The sequence below is a fragment of the Thunnus maccoyii genome, chromosome 20, assembly GCF_910596095.1.
Source record: "Thunnus maccoyii chromosome 20, fThuMac1.1, whole genome shotgun sequence".
Taxonomy (NCBI): Eukaryota; Metazoa; Chordata; class Actinopteri; order Scombriformes; family Scombridae; genus Thunnus; species Thunnus maccoyii.
This window is the reverse complement of record NC_056552.1, coordinates 18,842,876-18,859,077: the sequence shown is the minus strand read 5'-3', so window position 1 is coordinate 18,859,077 and position 16,202 is coordinate 18,842,876. Positions and strand designations below refer to the sequence as shown.

The 16,202-nt window shown below is 41.8% G+C and overlaps 1 protein-coding gene across 2 annotated transcripts in view; it reads right to left on the bottom strand.

Annotated features, from left to right (window-relative positions):
* Positions 1 to 16,202, bottom strand: part of LOC121886536 (transformation/transcription domain-associated protein) — an 83,274-nt gene that overhangs the window by 24,203 nt on the left and 42,869 nt on the right. For both annotated transcript variants that reach the window (XM_042396594.1, XM_042396595.1), the window contains 15 exons: positions 15,630 to 15,779; positions 14,051 to 14,250; positions 13,530 to 13,651; positions 11,432 to 11,645; positions 11,065 to 11,244; positions 10,598 to 10,744; positions 10,282 to 10,401; positions 8,480 to 8,767; positions 8,226 to 8,363; positions 7,800 to 7,912; positions 7,046 to 7,181; positions 4,492 to 4,683; positions 1,938 to 2,133; positions 1,251 to 1,369; positions 890 to 1,036 (listed from right to left, as the gene is read on the bottom strand). In XM_042396594.1, the coding sequence (XP_042252528.1) occupies positions 890 to 1,036; positions 1,251 to 1,369; positions 1,938 to 2,133; positions 4,492 to 4,683; positions 7,046 to 7,181; positions 7,800 to 7,912; positions 8,226 to 8,363; positions 8,480 to 8,767; positions 10,282 to 10,401; positions 10,598 to 10,744; positions 11,065 to 11,244; positions 11,432 to 11,645; positions 13,530 to 13,651; positions 14,051 to 14,250; positions 15,630 to 15,779 (2,462 nt within the window). The remainder of the gene's footprint in view (positions 1 to 889; positions 1,037 to 1,250; positions 1,370 to 1,937; positions 2,134 to 4,491; positions 4,684 to 7,045; positions 7,182 to 7,799; positions 7,913 to 8,225; positions 8,364 to 8,479; positions 8,768 to 10,281; positions 10,402 to 10,597; positions 10,745 to 11,064; positions 11,245 to 11,431; positions 11,646 to 13,529; positions 13,652 to 14,050; positions 14,251 to 15,629; positions 15,780 to 16,202) is intronic.

The following is a 16,202-nucleotide window of genomic DNA, read 5'->3' as shown; positions in this document are numbered from 1 at the left end:
AGAAGTAAGAAAAGAGGTGTTCAGGGAACTAAACTTCCATTATGGTGAGACTCTGATTAGGTGTCCCCTATGTACCGCTGTGACAAACGATGTGTAGCGCAAGAGAGAGACAGAGAGAACCAGAGGAGATGAGATAGAAGAGAGAAAGAGAGAGAGAGAGAAGAGTGTCTACTGGCACTTTTAATGACTTGTGGTGTGCTGAACTGCTTCTATTAATCAGAGTACTCCATGGGCTTAAGAGCAAGCTCCTGAGTTACACTCTCTTATAAGTCTCGCTGCTATAGCTTGTAACCTAGAGCCTTCCCAAACACTTCTTGCTCTTGCTATTATTCCCACTCAGAGTACCACTAACCTACGCCACCGGCAGTAGCTGGTGGTGTAGTTAACGGTAGAGCAGTAGCTGGTGGCATAGTCAGCAGAAATCAACCCAAGTACTTGAAATCACACTAAACACATCAAATGCGATGTTCTTCAGTAGACGCTGGGTGGTTTCAAATGAAAGTATATCTTACCATGATCCAAATCTCAAAAATGACAAATTCTGCTGCATTATGATGCAGGTGCTACAATATATCTTTTGATCACATTTAATTAGATTGTACAAATTAAATGATTTTTGATCTCTGTGTGATTATTTTGCCAATAAAAGATTCTACCCAATGATCCTTTGACCCAAACGCACCGAGATTAAGCCAATCAAGTGTGACTACAGTTCAAAATGTTTTCAGCAGTAAAACATCGCAGAAAAAAAAAGGGCAGAACAAGAGTCATTTAAGTTTGTGTCTACATGTGCATGCATATTTAGTGTATTTGCTGAATAAATACATGAAGTGACAACAGATTCTCTCATTTGAGACAGAAAGGAGAACAGAGTGATCTTCCATCTTACCTGCATGCATTCATTCTTGCCCATGACGCCAGCCAGCTGCAAATAACATTTAACCTGCTGTCTGATCTTCTGGAAGCAGTCAACGATGGGCACTGTGGGGATGGTGTGGATACGACTCAGAATGTCCAGAGCCACATTCACCAAACCCTGGGAATAAAAACAGTGTGATGTAGTTTCACAGACAGAACTGGCATGTTTATAGAAACCTGAGAGAGACAGGTGATTAACACTTCAAATAAAATCTTTGTTGATGAGCTGTAATTGAAAACCTTTTCATTGTTCTAATCAAGGTGCTCACTGTTTATTGATTCACACTTCAAATTTATCTGATCAAAAGAGGCTTATGAGCTTGAACCGGTACCTGTTTGCGCCCTATCTTGCCATACTGAATGATAGCAGAAGCCGAGGCATGAACTCCCAACATGGCATTGTTGTTGTTTGGATCGTGCTGTGTGTTTGTCTCATACGCTGTCACTATGGCTGCGGACAAAAACAAAACAGTAATGAACATGGCTTTTCTTTTATAAAAGTGTGAATAGTTGAAGAAGTAAGCAAGAACAGGGGAGCATAAAGATGTGTGAATATTGAGGATCCTAAAATGCTTTGCTGTCATAACGCAGAGGAGGGCACTGGGGACACTAAACATATTGAACAGTAAATGGGGCATGGCAATGAATTTCATCAAGAAAATTCCATTTCACTTTAACATAAGTTTGAAGGCTGTCATGTATAAATGAAGTGGATTTTATTGGTATGGTGCTGCAGAACCAGCGCTATCATTATTTCAGCGCCTCACAGTGTGAGTTGGAGCTCAAGTTGCTTGAGACATCACATTTTGCAGTGGCTGCCTCTCTGAATGGTTTCAAAGTCACCGCGGGAGAGAGCTGAGCACTGAGCAAGGTAAATATATATGTGTGTGTGTGTGTGTGTGTGTGTGTGTGTTATGTCCTGCAGTGAGAAAGAGAGTGCTTTAGCAAGCTGTATATCACTGGTAGAAAACTTCAGACATTAGGAGCAGCACTTGTGTGTGTCAGAGTGTGTGTCGTACCTTGGTAATGGTGCTGGCGCCACATGAAGATGCTGCTCCAGTGGGACAGGTCATCTGACACAATGGGCAGTCGGTTCCTCCATGTTTTCACTACAGTCTTCATGTCATGGAGGCTGGTGTTGTGGCCCAGTTTAGCTGGCTGAAGCCCTGCATTAATTTGGGCTGCCTCTTGCAGCTCAATGATCTGCTGTGCAGCCTGGGGAGAAATTATAAGTTAAATGTCTGCTCTCTAACTTGTTGGATCTTTTATACGCTCTCGTGAGCTTGACCACACTAACTTCACTCTTTGACTCTAATTTAAAACTTTTATGCTGTCTAAGAGGTAGAAGATCTGGAGCAGCAGCCAAAGGGCAAATGACCCCCCCTCCCCCTCGTCCTTCTGCAATGGCTAAATGTTTTGTTTACATTTAACATTTTGCGGTCTCAGGCCTGTTCTACGGTCTGTTTCACAGATTTAGCCCAAACAGTACACCAGCTGCACTTAATCTTGATAATACTTTGTCTACATATCTCAAAAAAAGGATGCTGCTGGCCAAATGTGCACTGCATGACACACATGTTGTCCATCTGCCTTCAAAAGGTTATCTGGTCACTTATTTCATAAAAGAGAAATCTCATGTAAACCATTTGTTTTCTTTTGGTGTTCTGTTGATGCTACAAAACAAAATGCAGTTATTTATTGTTGTCTTTTGTGGGTGGTGTAAAGTATGATGAAGCTGGAAAAACTCCAAAAATATCCAAATGAATTAAATGAAAAGAAAGGAGAGGGAGGAAGGTGATTTAGAGTTAGAAGAGAAGGTGATACCAGTGTTAGAAAGTGTGGATATGGCGTGTGTGGAAATGAGAGTTAACATGTGAGATGTGAAGAATGAAAAGGATGAGGATGGGAGGAATGTGACAGCAAGACAAAGTGAGACTGCTATATTACTGGAGAAAATGACTGTGTGAGACAATAAGGTAAAGGCACTGACATAAAAGATAAAGTGAAAGGTAGAGACTGAAATAATATGAAAAAGAGGGCTGTTACTGTTTTGGGTATTGACGGTTATGAAGACAAAAGACAACGCTAGAGCTTGTCCTCCTCTAGATCACTGGCTTAAGGCTTGATCCCGAGGATTGAAAGCCACCACAAGCTAGATAGATCAAAGTGACCGAACATATTTACCTCTAACGACAGCTAGACTAGAGGGAAAAAACACAATGCTCTCAAAGCCTCTTGTAGCAGACTTCAACACAAATTACTATAAACCTTTGACACTTTTTAGACCAATTTGATTGAATAATCAGAAGAAGAAACATGGCGCTCTGCATATGTAAATATTTCACAAAAACATTCTTCTTAAAAGGCAAAAGAAATACCCTCACTAAATTTGTACATTAAAAAAAATGGTGAGGCCATCAACATAATTTAGTGAGAAAAATCATTATGTGTTCCTACATTCCTTCAATAGCTAATCGACTCCGATGTGGCAGAGAAAAAAGGACAAGGAGATGGGAAAATGTGAAATGATAAGCGAGGGCTTCTATTTCATTCTGTGAAAAGAAGCCTCATTGATTGGTCCAAAGCCTCTTTGTGAACATATAATCAATCATTCCATTATAACTACTCATCAATCAATATTAATGCCAACCCTCATAATCGATAGCGTGGGTGATAATCCATTGATCGTCAGTCACTGCTGAGAGCTGGGATTTGATGATAGCTTGATTCAAATGGTATTTGAACCCTTCTGTATTTGCAGAGTCTGGGCTTCTCATTCTCCGAGGCTCATGGAGTCGTGAACGTGGGATATAGAGTTTGGGATGGAGATTTACAACAGGCTGCTTGGCTAGCGAGAGGAATAAATAGCTTGTTTTCCCTCAGCTAGAGTAAATAATTGGACTGCACATATGCAAGCGCACGCACACCAGAACACACAGATAGACACACATGCGCACACGCACGCACGCACAATAACAAAGAACGTAGTCACCCAATTCAAATACCCATTTTGAAAAGATAAATGTAGCGAATCAGAGTTGTGCTGAAGACTTAACCCCCCCTGCCGAAATCAAATCTTCCTAAACAAAATAAATTAGGCAATACAATATTTTTCACAATTATCTGTTAATATCAGCTGATGGCCCATTTCTAACCTTCATTCAGACCGTCCCATTCATCATGTAAATGTGATTCTGCTGCAGGTATTTAATCAAATGGTATCTGATGGCAGGGAAGTAATTACAGCCATTCTAAACTAACTCTCTTTCTTCCCTCCTCCTCGTCTCTCTTTCCCCCCCCCCCATTCTGTTCACTCTCCACCTTTTTCAATTTCCATCGCCTTAGTCTCCCTTCTTTCCTCATTCTCCTTTTTCTTCTCTGCTCCTGTCTATTGTAATCTCTCGTGGTGGAATAACGTAATGTCTCAAGGCTACTGATAATCTCTTGACATGCATCTCCTCAAGTGCTTATCACAATAAACTGACTTCCTTTCACTTCTCTTCCTGGCCTCCTGACTCGGTCTAACTGGAGCCTTTCAACAGTCAAACTCTTGCATTTTTTTTTCGTACTGACCTGCAGCAGCGGTGTGTGCACGTGGGAAACAATGTGAGGCAACCTCCTCCATTCTCGGATGGCCAGGCTGGAGGCCATCTCCACCAGTCTCTCTATGAAGTTGAGCTGCTGCTCCTCTGGGTGGCAGATGGCCAGGTAGCCGCGGTGCATGTTGACCTTCCAGGCCATCTCCTTCGGACAGCTCAGCTCGACCTGAAGATTCGCACAGAAAGCGAATATCCAGATGTAAACACAAACATGCAGTAATACAAGCATGTGGATACAAAATGAGTTATTGATTTAAAAAAAATACTTGATGAATAACCAAAGCTATGTTTTATTAAAGAATAACTGTTAGGGAATGATTGACATTGAGATTACAGTCAGCAGTGGTCTTAATGCTTGAGTTTCTCAAAATGAAAGCTACTTATCAAAATGATTCACAAGAAAACTGCTAATGTCAGAAATGAGACTTTTGCTAGTTTTGCTCTTTGTTCATCTAAAGAGTATAAATGTACTTTAATTTGTTTTGGGGGTTTTTTTTCATCAGTTTTTCCACTTGTTCTACCATCTGCTGTGCCCAGAAAAATCAAAGCTGTACTTGTGTTTGCACTAGAGGAATAGCTTCATTTTGCTCTTTTATGTCATGAAGCAATCCGCCAGTTTTCTTGCAAAATCGTTGCTGGTAGCGCACGGGATGAAAGGCAGCATTAAGAAAGCAGTTAATCTCCTCAATGAACATCTTGTTTAAGGAAATATTACTAAGCACTTATTTTTAAAAGTCTCAATTTCCCTGCAGTAAACAGACAGATCAGTCCTTGTTAATATTGACTGATGTTAGAATTCAGCATCAGGAACCAGAAGATTTATGCATGCACAAAAAAGACTGGCTCTCCAGACTTTTTGCATTTTTCTTAATTTTGTGTACAATCCATAGGTTACCATAAATTCTCAGCTTGGCAGACTTGATGCAGTAATCTGACTCATATGCACTACAGCTGTGTTGTGTCATGGTAGTGAAAATGTATATTATTGGGAGCAGCTGACTGACTCACTGACAGATGCTGTTAGTTGCAGCTAAAAAAAAAAAATTGGGGACATACTCTACAGAAACAGCTACTCAGTTGGTGTATGTGGTGCGTAGTTTTCCTGTGTGTGTGTCAAGCAGAAAAGCAAGCACTCAGTGTGGCAGTTTTAATTAAATGAAAACATCCGAGGGGAAAGGGCCTATGACACTTTTCTTGCATAATTTAGTACATGGACAAACACACAACAATACTGTTTCCAATTCATTTTCTGAATGGTTTCAGCAGGACTTTCGTACTAATGACTAATCAACCTGACGAGTCTGACACGGAGGCGGAGGAGAGGAAAAGGCCCTGCTATTGATTAAAACGCTGAGTGCATTAACACTAAACAAACAACGGCCCTGGGGAGCCTGCTGCGTCAAACCTGTGCTTTGTTGTTGTGTGTTCATAAGAGAGTGAGAGAAAGAATGAGACAAGACCGAAACAAGGAAGAGTGAAAAGAGTGACGGAGTAGGAAAACATAGGTGTGTATTTGTGTAGGCTCTTCTGATGTTGGAGCAAATTACAGTGATCGGTCAAAGGGCACTTATCAGAGGTGGCGCTTCATGAATATCCTGGAGACAGGGCCGCCCTTGGCCTTATCAAGAGCCAGCTTTAATTGAAAGCGGGGACATTTGGACTTCGCCTCTGTGCTGGTGAGCGGTGGGCGGGCAGGCAACAGAAAAGCCTTGCTCCTCTCCTCCGCCATAAAACAAATCACCCTGCAGCAGATGCCGGGGTAATTATTCACGCACACAGCTGTCGTAAATATTAGCTGCTAAAACCAGAGCCACGGAGCGAGGGATGAAGAGATGGAGGTGGAATTGGAAGAAGAGAGGGTGGTAATAACAAAAAGGAGACCAAGTAAAGAAGTGAAGTTGGAGAAGTACGAAACAATAGAAAGAGAAATGGGTACACTGAGGAAGGAAGGAATGAAACAAGGAGAAAGGGAGTTGGTGCTGCCATCCAGACAATTTAATTAGGTGTCACCTTAGGACAGAGTGGCTCAATGGATTGGTTCCAAGTCTCCTTGAAAGAGCAAAGCAGGAGTATTTGTTATATGTCAGGTACTATCACGCGCTTGCCACCCGTCTACACTTTGTTTTAGGAAACATGAGGCCAATAAATTAAGAGACCAAACAGCTGAAGTGCATTTCTACAGCTTTACGGTTGGCTCTCTCATTCTCCCCTGGGGGGTGGGGGTGGGGGTGAGGGGTTACTGAGGGGCCGGACGGTCTCAATATCACGTTACTATACTTCACACTGACATAAGGCCTGGGCTGAATTTACAGCACTGTACCGGAAATCGGGAATAAAATTAAAAAAGTAGAGTGGAGATTCTGGTTCACTGAGTTCAAACCCTGAGGCTCCACTATGTCTGTGATTGCGTTAGTAAGAACTGGTGGTTATAGTTTTCTACTTTCTTTCAAACAGTTGCTGCACCTTTTCAGAGTGAGTGTGTAGAAATCCATGCATGCATTTTTAAATAGTGACTGTGCACTCCTCACCTGTACCAGAGCCTCCTTCATGGCAGCCCAATTGGAAACTCTCCAAGCACACTCGAGCACTAGATAAGGGTTTGAGTGGCCTTTAGATTGGCCGTATTCTGTCAACGGTTCCCACTGGTTCAATTCCTTAGAACAGCTGGATGTGAAGAAGGCAAAGGAAATAAATAGTTAAGGCAACTTTAAACTTTAAACATGCTTTGACATGTGCTACAGCTGTGCCTAACAATATTTTAGTGATAAAATGTATCCTTTCTGCTAGTCCAGCTCACAGTGCATCATTTGGAGGTGCCACCGTGGGAGCTTTGCCAAACTAAAAATTCACTGTTTATCATTTTGACTTTTTCATATTTGCAGATGCCACCTGTGGCTCCCTTGTCTCACCCATATAATTTGTGTATCTCCATTTAATTTTATGAATGATTTGCATGGTAAATACAGAAAAGTACAAGAGGTAAAATACACTAAATATTGGATTCTTAACAGGCAGACATACAACAGGGGAGTCATTTGGTTCTGCAGGGAGGCATGGTGGTCATCCTAGACCGTGACTGTTATTATGAAGCCATCTAATTCAGACATATCACAAAGAAAGTAGACTTGATGAAAAATTCCCTGCTGACAAATACATATTTTCTCAACAACAGTATCACATCCATCCAACAAAAATTATATTGTACATCTACTTTGTACATTCAAGTAAAAATTTGCCATGTTTTACGTTAGACAGACTGCCCTCCTGTACCAGGAATCTTACCGTATCCAGTGGTCTTCCCAAAGCTGGTACTCAGGGAAGATGGCCGGGGAGACGTTGCTCCTCTCATGTTCTTTTCTTGCCTTCTCCATTGCTTTCTCGTAGCTTTCCTGGGCCTGGAAAGACACGTTGTTAGTACGAGTTATATAATGCTAATAAATTGAACTTCCAGCAAAACTTAGTCTGCCGTCATTGATATAAATGAGGTAGACAAAACATTAGAAATATCTTGCAATGCAATTAACACAAACTACAGCCTCCAAAATGACCATAAAATTGAATTAACACATTCAGAAAGGTAGGATTTATTTGCAGAATGTATTTAACTGCCTTTGTTTTAACTAGGTGAACCTAATGAACTGCCAACTGAGTGATATCATACATAATTTGAAAGTGGTCCATGGTTGCCCTTTAAAAACGTTCTCTCACCTGTTCAAAGAAGCCATGCTGCTCGTAGGCAATGGCTGTGGCGGTCTCAGGAAACTTGCACCTCTTCTGCCACAGTCCTGCCCACATGTCCTCCTCTTGGAGCAGAGAGTAGAGCTCTGCTAGGGAGTCCAAAATCTCCTATAGAGAAGTAGAACAAATTGAAAAATGTAAGATGATCAAACTAATTAATTGAGATCAGCTTTGCTAATGAGTCTAGTTCAAACAAGATAAGCTAATTTAAATCAAAATATTACCTGTTGAGGCGGTGTGATGCTCTCCTGCTCGTAGAACTCCGTGCTCTGCTTGGGTTTGCTGTGTAGACTGAGGCCCTTTTCAAAGGCTTGCTGCTCCAGCATAAGAGTGGAGCGCAGCCAGAGGTTGTGTGTCTTGCCCAAGTACTTCAGCACACAGGGGCGGATGGGAATAGGAGGCACACATTGGGACATGGCCTCCACAAAGCAGTTTAGGGCGCTGGGCTGGCAGTCTCTCTGGGCCTGGTGGCTGCCGCTGCACAGGAAGGGACTCATTTCTCCTGAAAGAGCCTGGAGAGGGAGGAGAGGGGGGGTGAGATAATCAGCTACCCAGTCTCACTTTAACAGCAGTGCACTGATATAGCATATTGATAAAGGCGTTCTGTTGCATGTATGGGATGCAACATGACGCCTTTTTCCAGTAAGAGAGCAGTGAAGAAACAGGAAAGAAGTAAGACAGAACAAGTATGAGGACTGGGAAGGGAGAAATGACAAATTGTATGCAGTCTTCTCATGTATTCAGATCACAAGAAACATTATCAACAAGTCACTTATCCAACCATTTTTCCTAGTCATACTCATTTGCTTTCAATTAATGTAACCTATTTAGCACTTTTATTTAAGGCAATGCAAAAAATGCGTCATGTGCTTGTTCTAACTGCACAGAGCTGCTCTATGCAATGAGAGCTCCTCAGAACGCCCACAACTGGACAGAATAGACTTAGAGCGTGACCGCTAGTGCTCCGATAATCATGACTGACACACACTCAGAAATAAATGATGCATTGGTATTGAATATAATTTTCACTGCCCGTTGACAGCACAGAATAATTAATGCCTTGATGTCACTTTAATTAGGCTGGTGGTGTTAAAGGCTGATATGTCATCAAATTTCTTCCAAAGAAGAAGATGCATTTCTATCATTCCTGTGTAATAATCAGCTCAGTGATATAAAGCCTGAGCAGCAGTAATCACTCTATTCACCATAGATTGATACGGTGTGATGGTGGCATGAAATGTAGAGCTGTAGACAGGCATCAGAATAAACACATGTGACATGCAGTATGTGTGACTTCATGCCTGTCACAGGAAGAAAATACCACCATTTTGAAGGCATCTTTCAGATCATCTTTAAGAGCTCAATCACTTGAAATCAAGGCCTTTCAACGAGTCTCAAAAATATGTTCATCTGGTTCGTTAAACTCGTTACAGCTTTCCTCTCTCAAGCTTTCTCGTTGCCATTTTTAGCATGAATGAATCTGTCCTCATTAAGTGGAATGGCACGTTTTGAGACAGAAATGGGATGGCCAAGGTCAGAGTTACTGTCTGCTTGCTAACGTAATTAATAAGATGCAGAGAAGAAAATAAATATTCTGACTGTAGTTGAATTGTCATTTTGGATTTGGACACAATGGACGCATCTTGGATTTTAAGAGGTAGTGGGAAGAGATACAAAGTATGCAAGCTGTGTCAGGCGAAGGTCAAATATTTTGGCAATTGCTAACATGCAAAATCACATTACATATTTCCCCCTGGGTTTGGAGGAGAATAATCATAATGTTGGAAATATGTGATGATTGGCTCACACATGTAACCTCAACCTCTGGCCTACTTTTGCCATGTTTGTTAATAATAATAATAATACAATGATAAAAGTAAGACAGTAAATGGTATGTTAATAAATAAGTTTGATGCCGAATCTGAACTTCTCTAACTGTATTCCAAGCAATACAACTACTAAAGTTACCTCGCTCTGCTTCTCTGTTCCAGTTATAACTGGAGTGACACCAGTAAATTATACTCACATGCTGCTGCCTGTCAGAAAGTATCTTCCAGAGGCGAGGGAAAAGCTGAACCCAGGTCCTCTCAGCCAGGGGTGTGGAGATGTGACATAGCTGGACCAGGGCATTCAGGAGTGCCCCCGTCTAATATAGAGCAGAGAACAATGACAGCGGCTGACTCAGCAAGGTTCTAAATCCTTGTCCCCCAGTTTCCTTTCCTAGTGGGTGGTTAATTGTATTCGACTGCTGTTCCCGGTCAAAATCAGCTCCTTAGCTAGAATAAATTTCTTATCATTCTCCCAAGTTTTGTCAAAATCACAGCCAGAAAGACCATCCTTACCTTGACCTCTCGTAGTGAGTCCAGAAACTTGTCATGGCGGTTTGTGAGCATGTGCAGTTGGTTGCCTGCGTCTCTCTCAGCCTGATCTTTAGTCTTGGGGATGGCTGTCTGGTCACCTGGGGCTAACTCTATGTCTATCTCCACATCCTGCCAGAGACGACAAGAGAACAGAAGAAAACAGTCGTCTTTTGGGAGAGTCTTGACATTTAGTGCTCATATTGGAAACAATGCTGTTTCTAAAGGGAATTTTATGTGAATGACATTAACCGTCAACAGCTTCAAGGTAATGGGTGCAGGATGAGAACAGGGACTCATTTTAAAGACAGATGAAGTGCGGAAGCCAAGAAGCAATCTTTTCTTTTCAAGACCACAGTATGTAACACACTCCTAATGGGATAATGTGCTAATTTATGTGAGAGAGCATGTCTCTTGACTCATTGTGGTGTGCGTGTGTGTTTGTGTCTTACCTCCTCCTTGGTCTCACTATTCTCCCTCTCACGCGGCTCCTGCTTGACATGCGTTGCCATGGCGAAGGCGGCACGGTCATGGCTGTCAGCCAGGTTGATGACGTTAGTGATAGACGGCAGCATGGATCCCTGGCAGCTGGTGTCGATGATGGTGTTTCGTTCGCAAACTGCCAGCAGCAGCTAACAAGCACACAAAGAAACAGAAGATCAGTGACAGTAACTGACAAGTAGCAGAAATGAGGTTAGTTGAGTTTTTTTTTTTTTTTAAAAAACAGTGATTTGTCTTTTGAGTCAACAACATATTCTTTTTAATGCTGGGTAAAGCTTAAAAGGCCTACTGAATGATCAGAGGCAGCATTCTGTTTACCTCTATGCACTGTTTGATCCAGAAGTGGCTGCCCATGGCCTCCCAGTTCTGAGAACAGCAGATATAGAGGAGCCTCTCATAGACCCGCCGCTTCATGGAGGCGTCAAACACCTCAAAGAACTTGGCTCTGATCAGTGGCTGAGTGCAGCGAAGCCCCGAGAGAAAGGCTGGCTCCAGCTTTGATGTGATGTCACTTCCTGAAAGACTCTCATCCCTGAATAATGTGATGGACAAAACATTTACTTGACAAGGCTCGCATGCTGACTCTTACCCGTTTTACTTCCACTATTCATCAAAGTAGAATACAGGCATTTTGTTGATCATTAAACATTTATTGCACTTCTGAACATCTGCTGTAAGTGAAAGTAGTCAAGACAGTGATGCAGAGAGCCAAAAAGTGCAGTAAGTCAACTGTGAAAATTAGAAAAGTAGGAGCACCCGTACAATCTAATGTAATCTATGCTTAGTCAGTAACATTCAAGCAATAAGCCCTACATTTTTGATGCTATATGTCATATGTGAAATATGCTGTATGCTATATGTAAAGTGTCAGATAGAGTCAGAGAGGTTCTGATTCAACTCCATGGTCATTTTGGAAGTTAAGCATGTTTAAGCAGGTCATCTAAGGCTGTAGGCATTGAAGTCAATTACTTGAGTTCCTCAAGCAATTTGAGTATTACAAAAACTTCATACAAATTCTCTGCCTCAGAGCTTCATTTCATCATGAAACTTTTATAAAGCAGAAAGTGCACAGACAATCCCTGTCAAACTAAGAGCTGAGTGACATGTTAAGACAAGTTGTGATATATGCAAATATTCACCGGTATAAGCCAGCACCAATATGTTGCAGCAATTTCATCATCTTTGTGCGCTCTTCATTTTTAGGAGACAAGCGCCAACATATTGTTTCTCTTTACCATGATTTTAAACCATATATTTTCAACAATACTATGAAAGTAATCTATAACTGCAACCCTCATTTTCTGGTAACATTTTAACCAAACATGCTTGAGATTATTATAGGGGTAAATTCAAAATATATATATATATATATAATATAAGTAAACTAATCTCATACATATATTCAAATGTAAGGTGCCAGCATGTTTAAACAGCCGTGTCATGCACTGCTGAGGATCACTGACAGTGAGGAGGTGGCAGTTAACACTGAATATTGGGTGAAATTAAGTGTCTTAAATGCAGAGACGGCTGGGATAGTAAAACACCAACGGTCACACATTAAACACTTTAATAACAAATGTCATCATTTCTACATCATCCTGCTGCATTGAATGGGCCTCAAGGGTATGATTCACATGACAGAAGGGAGGGAAAGTGGGATAAAAGGAACAATAAAGTCAAGGGTACCACAGCTGCATATTGCCTCTATTTGTGCCATTTTCTTAATCACATATTGTTCTGGCACTGCTGCTTTATCATGCCATTATCATTACTTGCTGTCCATCACAGCTTTACTACTTGTTTTAAATCTTTTGCCATGAAGAGCAGATGGGGTGGAGGGATACAGGGCACATTTAGCTGATTAAATGTGTATGTGTGTAAGACAGAAAGACAAAGACAGCCATGGTTTGATGAAATGCAGTAAGTAGGGCAGTCTCTCCCCTCTAGACCCCACCTGCTGGGTGTCCTGTCATGAGTTGGCTGAGTCCTGACACCACTGTAGTCTTGTGAAAGACACTTGCATATTATCTGTCTCTATCACTAACTGCTGTTTCTCTGCCCCGGTCCACACAAGTCCACATCCTGCCACCTTTTCTTTTATATCTTTATCATTTTCTATTAATTCATTCTTCTGATTCCATGTATCACCTATTGATTCTAACCATTTCCATGTATCACACTATGATCTGCCTTTCCCTTTCCTGCCTTCCATGTTAAAAAAAAGATGCATGGTACACTGCTCATGCTTCAAATTCCCTCCTCCTAATCTCCATTTTCTGTTGTTCCTTGACCCAACCACCCGTGTCTTTCCCCGCCTCAACCCCCTGACCTTCATCCCCCCTGTTAAGATGGATGCAAGGGCGGCGTGGCGTCAGTGGCACGGCCATTTGGCCATGTGATGAATGGCGGTAATTACCTGTAGACGTAATTAACGAGGTCCAGGAACTGGGCGTTTAACTCAAGTTCATCAGGGAAACGCTTCTCTATGTAGGTCATCATCTTCACCAGCAAGATGGACTTCTCGCGCAGGTTGGGCATCTGGAAGGAAGAGGAATGTTGGTTAGAAAGGAGAGATACAGGGTTGAAGGTGACAGGCAGGAGGAGAGGAGAAAATGCAGCTCCCATTTGTTAATGCATCTCTCTGTCCACCTCAGCCTTTAGCGGCTCGTTCTCCTTCTACAGCTTAAAAGAAAATAAAGAGTAAAGACACCTCTGCGAGTATTATGTTGATGTTAACCTCAGTAGGGTTTAAAATGTGCTTTGCTTGTTGTTTAAAAGGTTTCGCACCTTTTAAAACGTACTTTGCTGATTCAGTTGAGATATACACCTGCTAGTCTCAAAGAAATAAAGCGATCTGCTAAATTACACATTTTTATTTGTTTGCACGACTTAATATTGTTTCACATTCTGAACTGTCTTACTGAGAAAAATTCTCACCTGATTGGCAGCCATAGGCGAATTGTTTTTCACCCACTCTTCCACGATCTTGACGACAGCTCGGAGAATTTTGGGGTCAGGCGACTTCTCAATCAGCGATGTGAGGATGACCTGGATGAAGTTCTTCCTCATTTCCATGCTCATGACAGATAGTCGAGTCTTCACGAGGTCGAGACTCAGCATTACCAGCTCACTGGTCACTATGAGAGCAGAGAGGTTAACCATCAGAAGCTACCATGAAACAGTGTCACAAAATTAGCAATTTTAGTATTAATATTTAGGAGAAATATTTATAATAGTTTGTGGATAAATGAGCTATAAGAGAGTCAAGAGACAAGCTGACACATTTAAGTTCACATCACTAATTTTACATTTACTATGAGTTTTATCCTAATATATTTCTAATAGTGATAACAGCCAACATATAACTAAACAGTTTCAATACAGTCAGGGTAAAACTACCCCAGTTAAACTTATTAGATTAGTGAGACATGAACAATCTTAAGAGACAAAGGCCTGACTGGTCAGATAGCCTTTGGTCTGACTATAACTGCTCCTAGTGGAGGGTAAATGTCTGTTTCCCGATATAGTCATTAGAGGCCCATTTAAAGCACTGATTGCATCTTACAGCCATTACCTCTGGTCTGAGATGTAGCAACAGGAATTATGTACTGCCTGACTTCTATAAACCTGGTGAAGCAAAGCTCAGAGACGAAAGTGAGCAGGAAATGTCAATGAATTCTGCAGTAAACTAAACTTATTTTCAATGACATTTTAACCTGAGAAACTCTTTTCTTTACCCTTGCTGACAGAGATAGGAAGGCAAGTTGTCAAGAAGTTCCGCGTTAAACTGCCCCTTTCCTTTCAAATCCACAGCAAAACAGCACAAGGTGACCATCTGTTTCCTTTACCCCAGAGAAAGACCAGGAGACAATACATTACCTGTGAAACCAGACTATCTGTAGAGTGGATCTCCCCTGACCACTAGCTATTGAGAACACAGCTAGGGCCACTGATATAGCACTTCTGATACAGTCTTTTTATGGAGCCAAGCACCACATGCACAACTGACCTCACACACAGGTTGGGGAAAGTACGTACACCACCCTTCCTGATAAATGTCAGCCAGTTGTATCTGTAGTCCTGCAGAATAAGTTTAACTGAAATGGTAGGTGACGTCTGGTGAACCTTTGAGCTCTGATGGTGACTCAGGTGCAGAGATCTCAAGAAGGGGTTAAATAATCGATCCACACAGAAAGAGATACTGGGAGAAATAGGGATAGTGGGACAGGCCTTGCTGTGGAATCAGTGATCTTTTTCTTTGTGTGTGTGTTGAGGCTGGTGTGGAGACATGGGTGTGTCCATGGTTTTTAATTCATGCTCCAGTGTGTGTGTGTTTGTTGTATACTTTAAAACTGTTTGAGCGATGCTTGTTACGTATGTCCAACAAAAGTTATTCCGTTGTACTTTACTGTCTATTGTATTATTTATGTGGTTATACAAAGTAAACTGCATTCTCTTGTATGACTGCGTCTGACTAACTCATATTTTTGGACTGAATTCATGTCCATGTATGTACCTGTGCTGGTCTCAGTAACCCCTGGGTTGGCCTGTTGGGGGCTCAGGTGTTCCCGCACCATCTTCTGTAGGGAGCGCATGAACACTGAGATGAGGCGGTCGATGTAGCTGGCATTATAACTGCAGGCTGACTTCAGGATCATCAGTGTTCCTGGAAGACAGATGAAGGGGAAGGGATGATCATGAAAGGAGGGAAAAATGGGAAATACGATAATCTGACAAGAACCTAAAGCTCTGTGGGGTAACGTAACAGACAAACACAAACATGTACATCTGCAGTCAGCTTGTGTTCTCTCACACAGCATGATAAGGACTTGACTTTTTATTTTTTGGAGGGAATCTAACAGAAGTTCCAGGGTGTCACAGAGACAGGGATAGGTATGAGTAATGTCCCCTCTCTGTTGTTGCTCCCTGGAGGGGAGACAAATGTTAAAATGTCACCCCCCCTGGCCAGACGGATACATCACATCAGTGCTACCTCTCTGCGACAGCAGGATACCAAAGGCTTTTTATTGACCACAACTGCCATTTTGGGAAACCGTATCAAATAGCATTACCTTTAGACTGCTCTCAA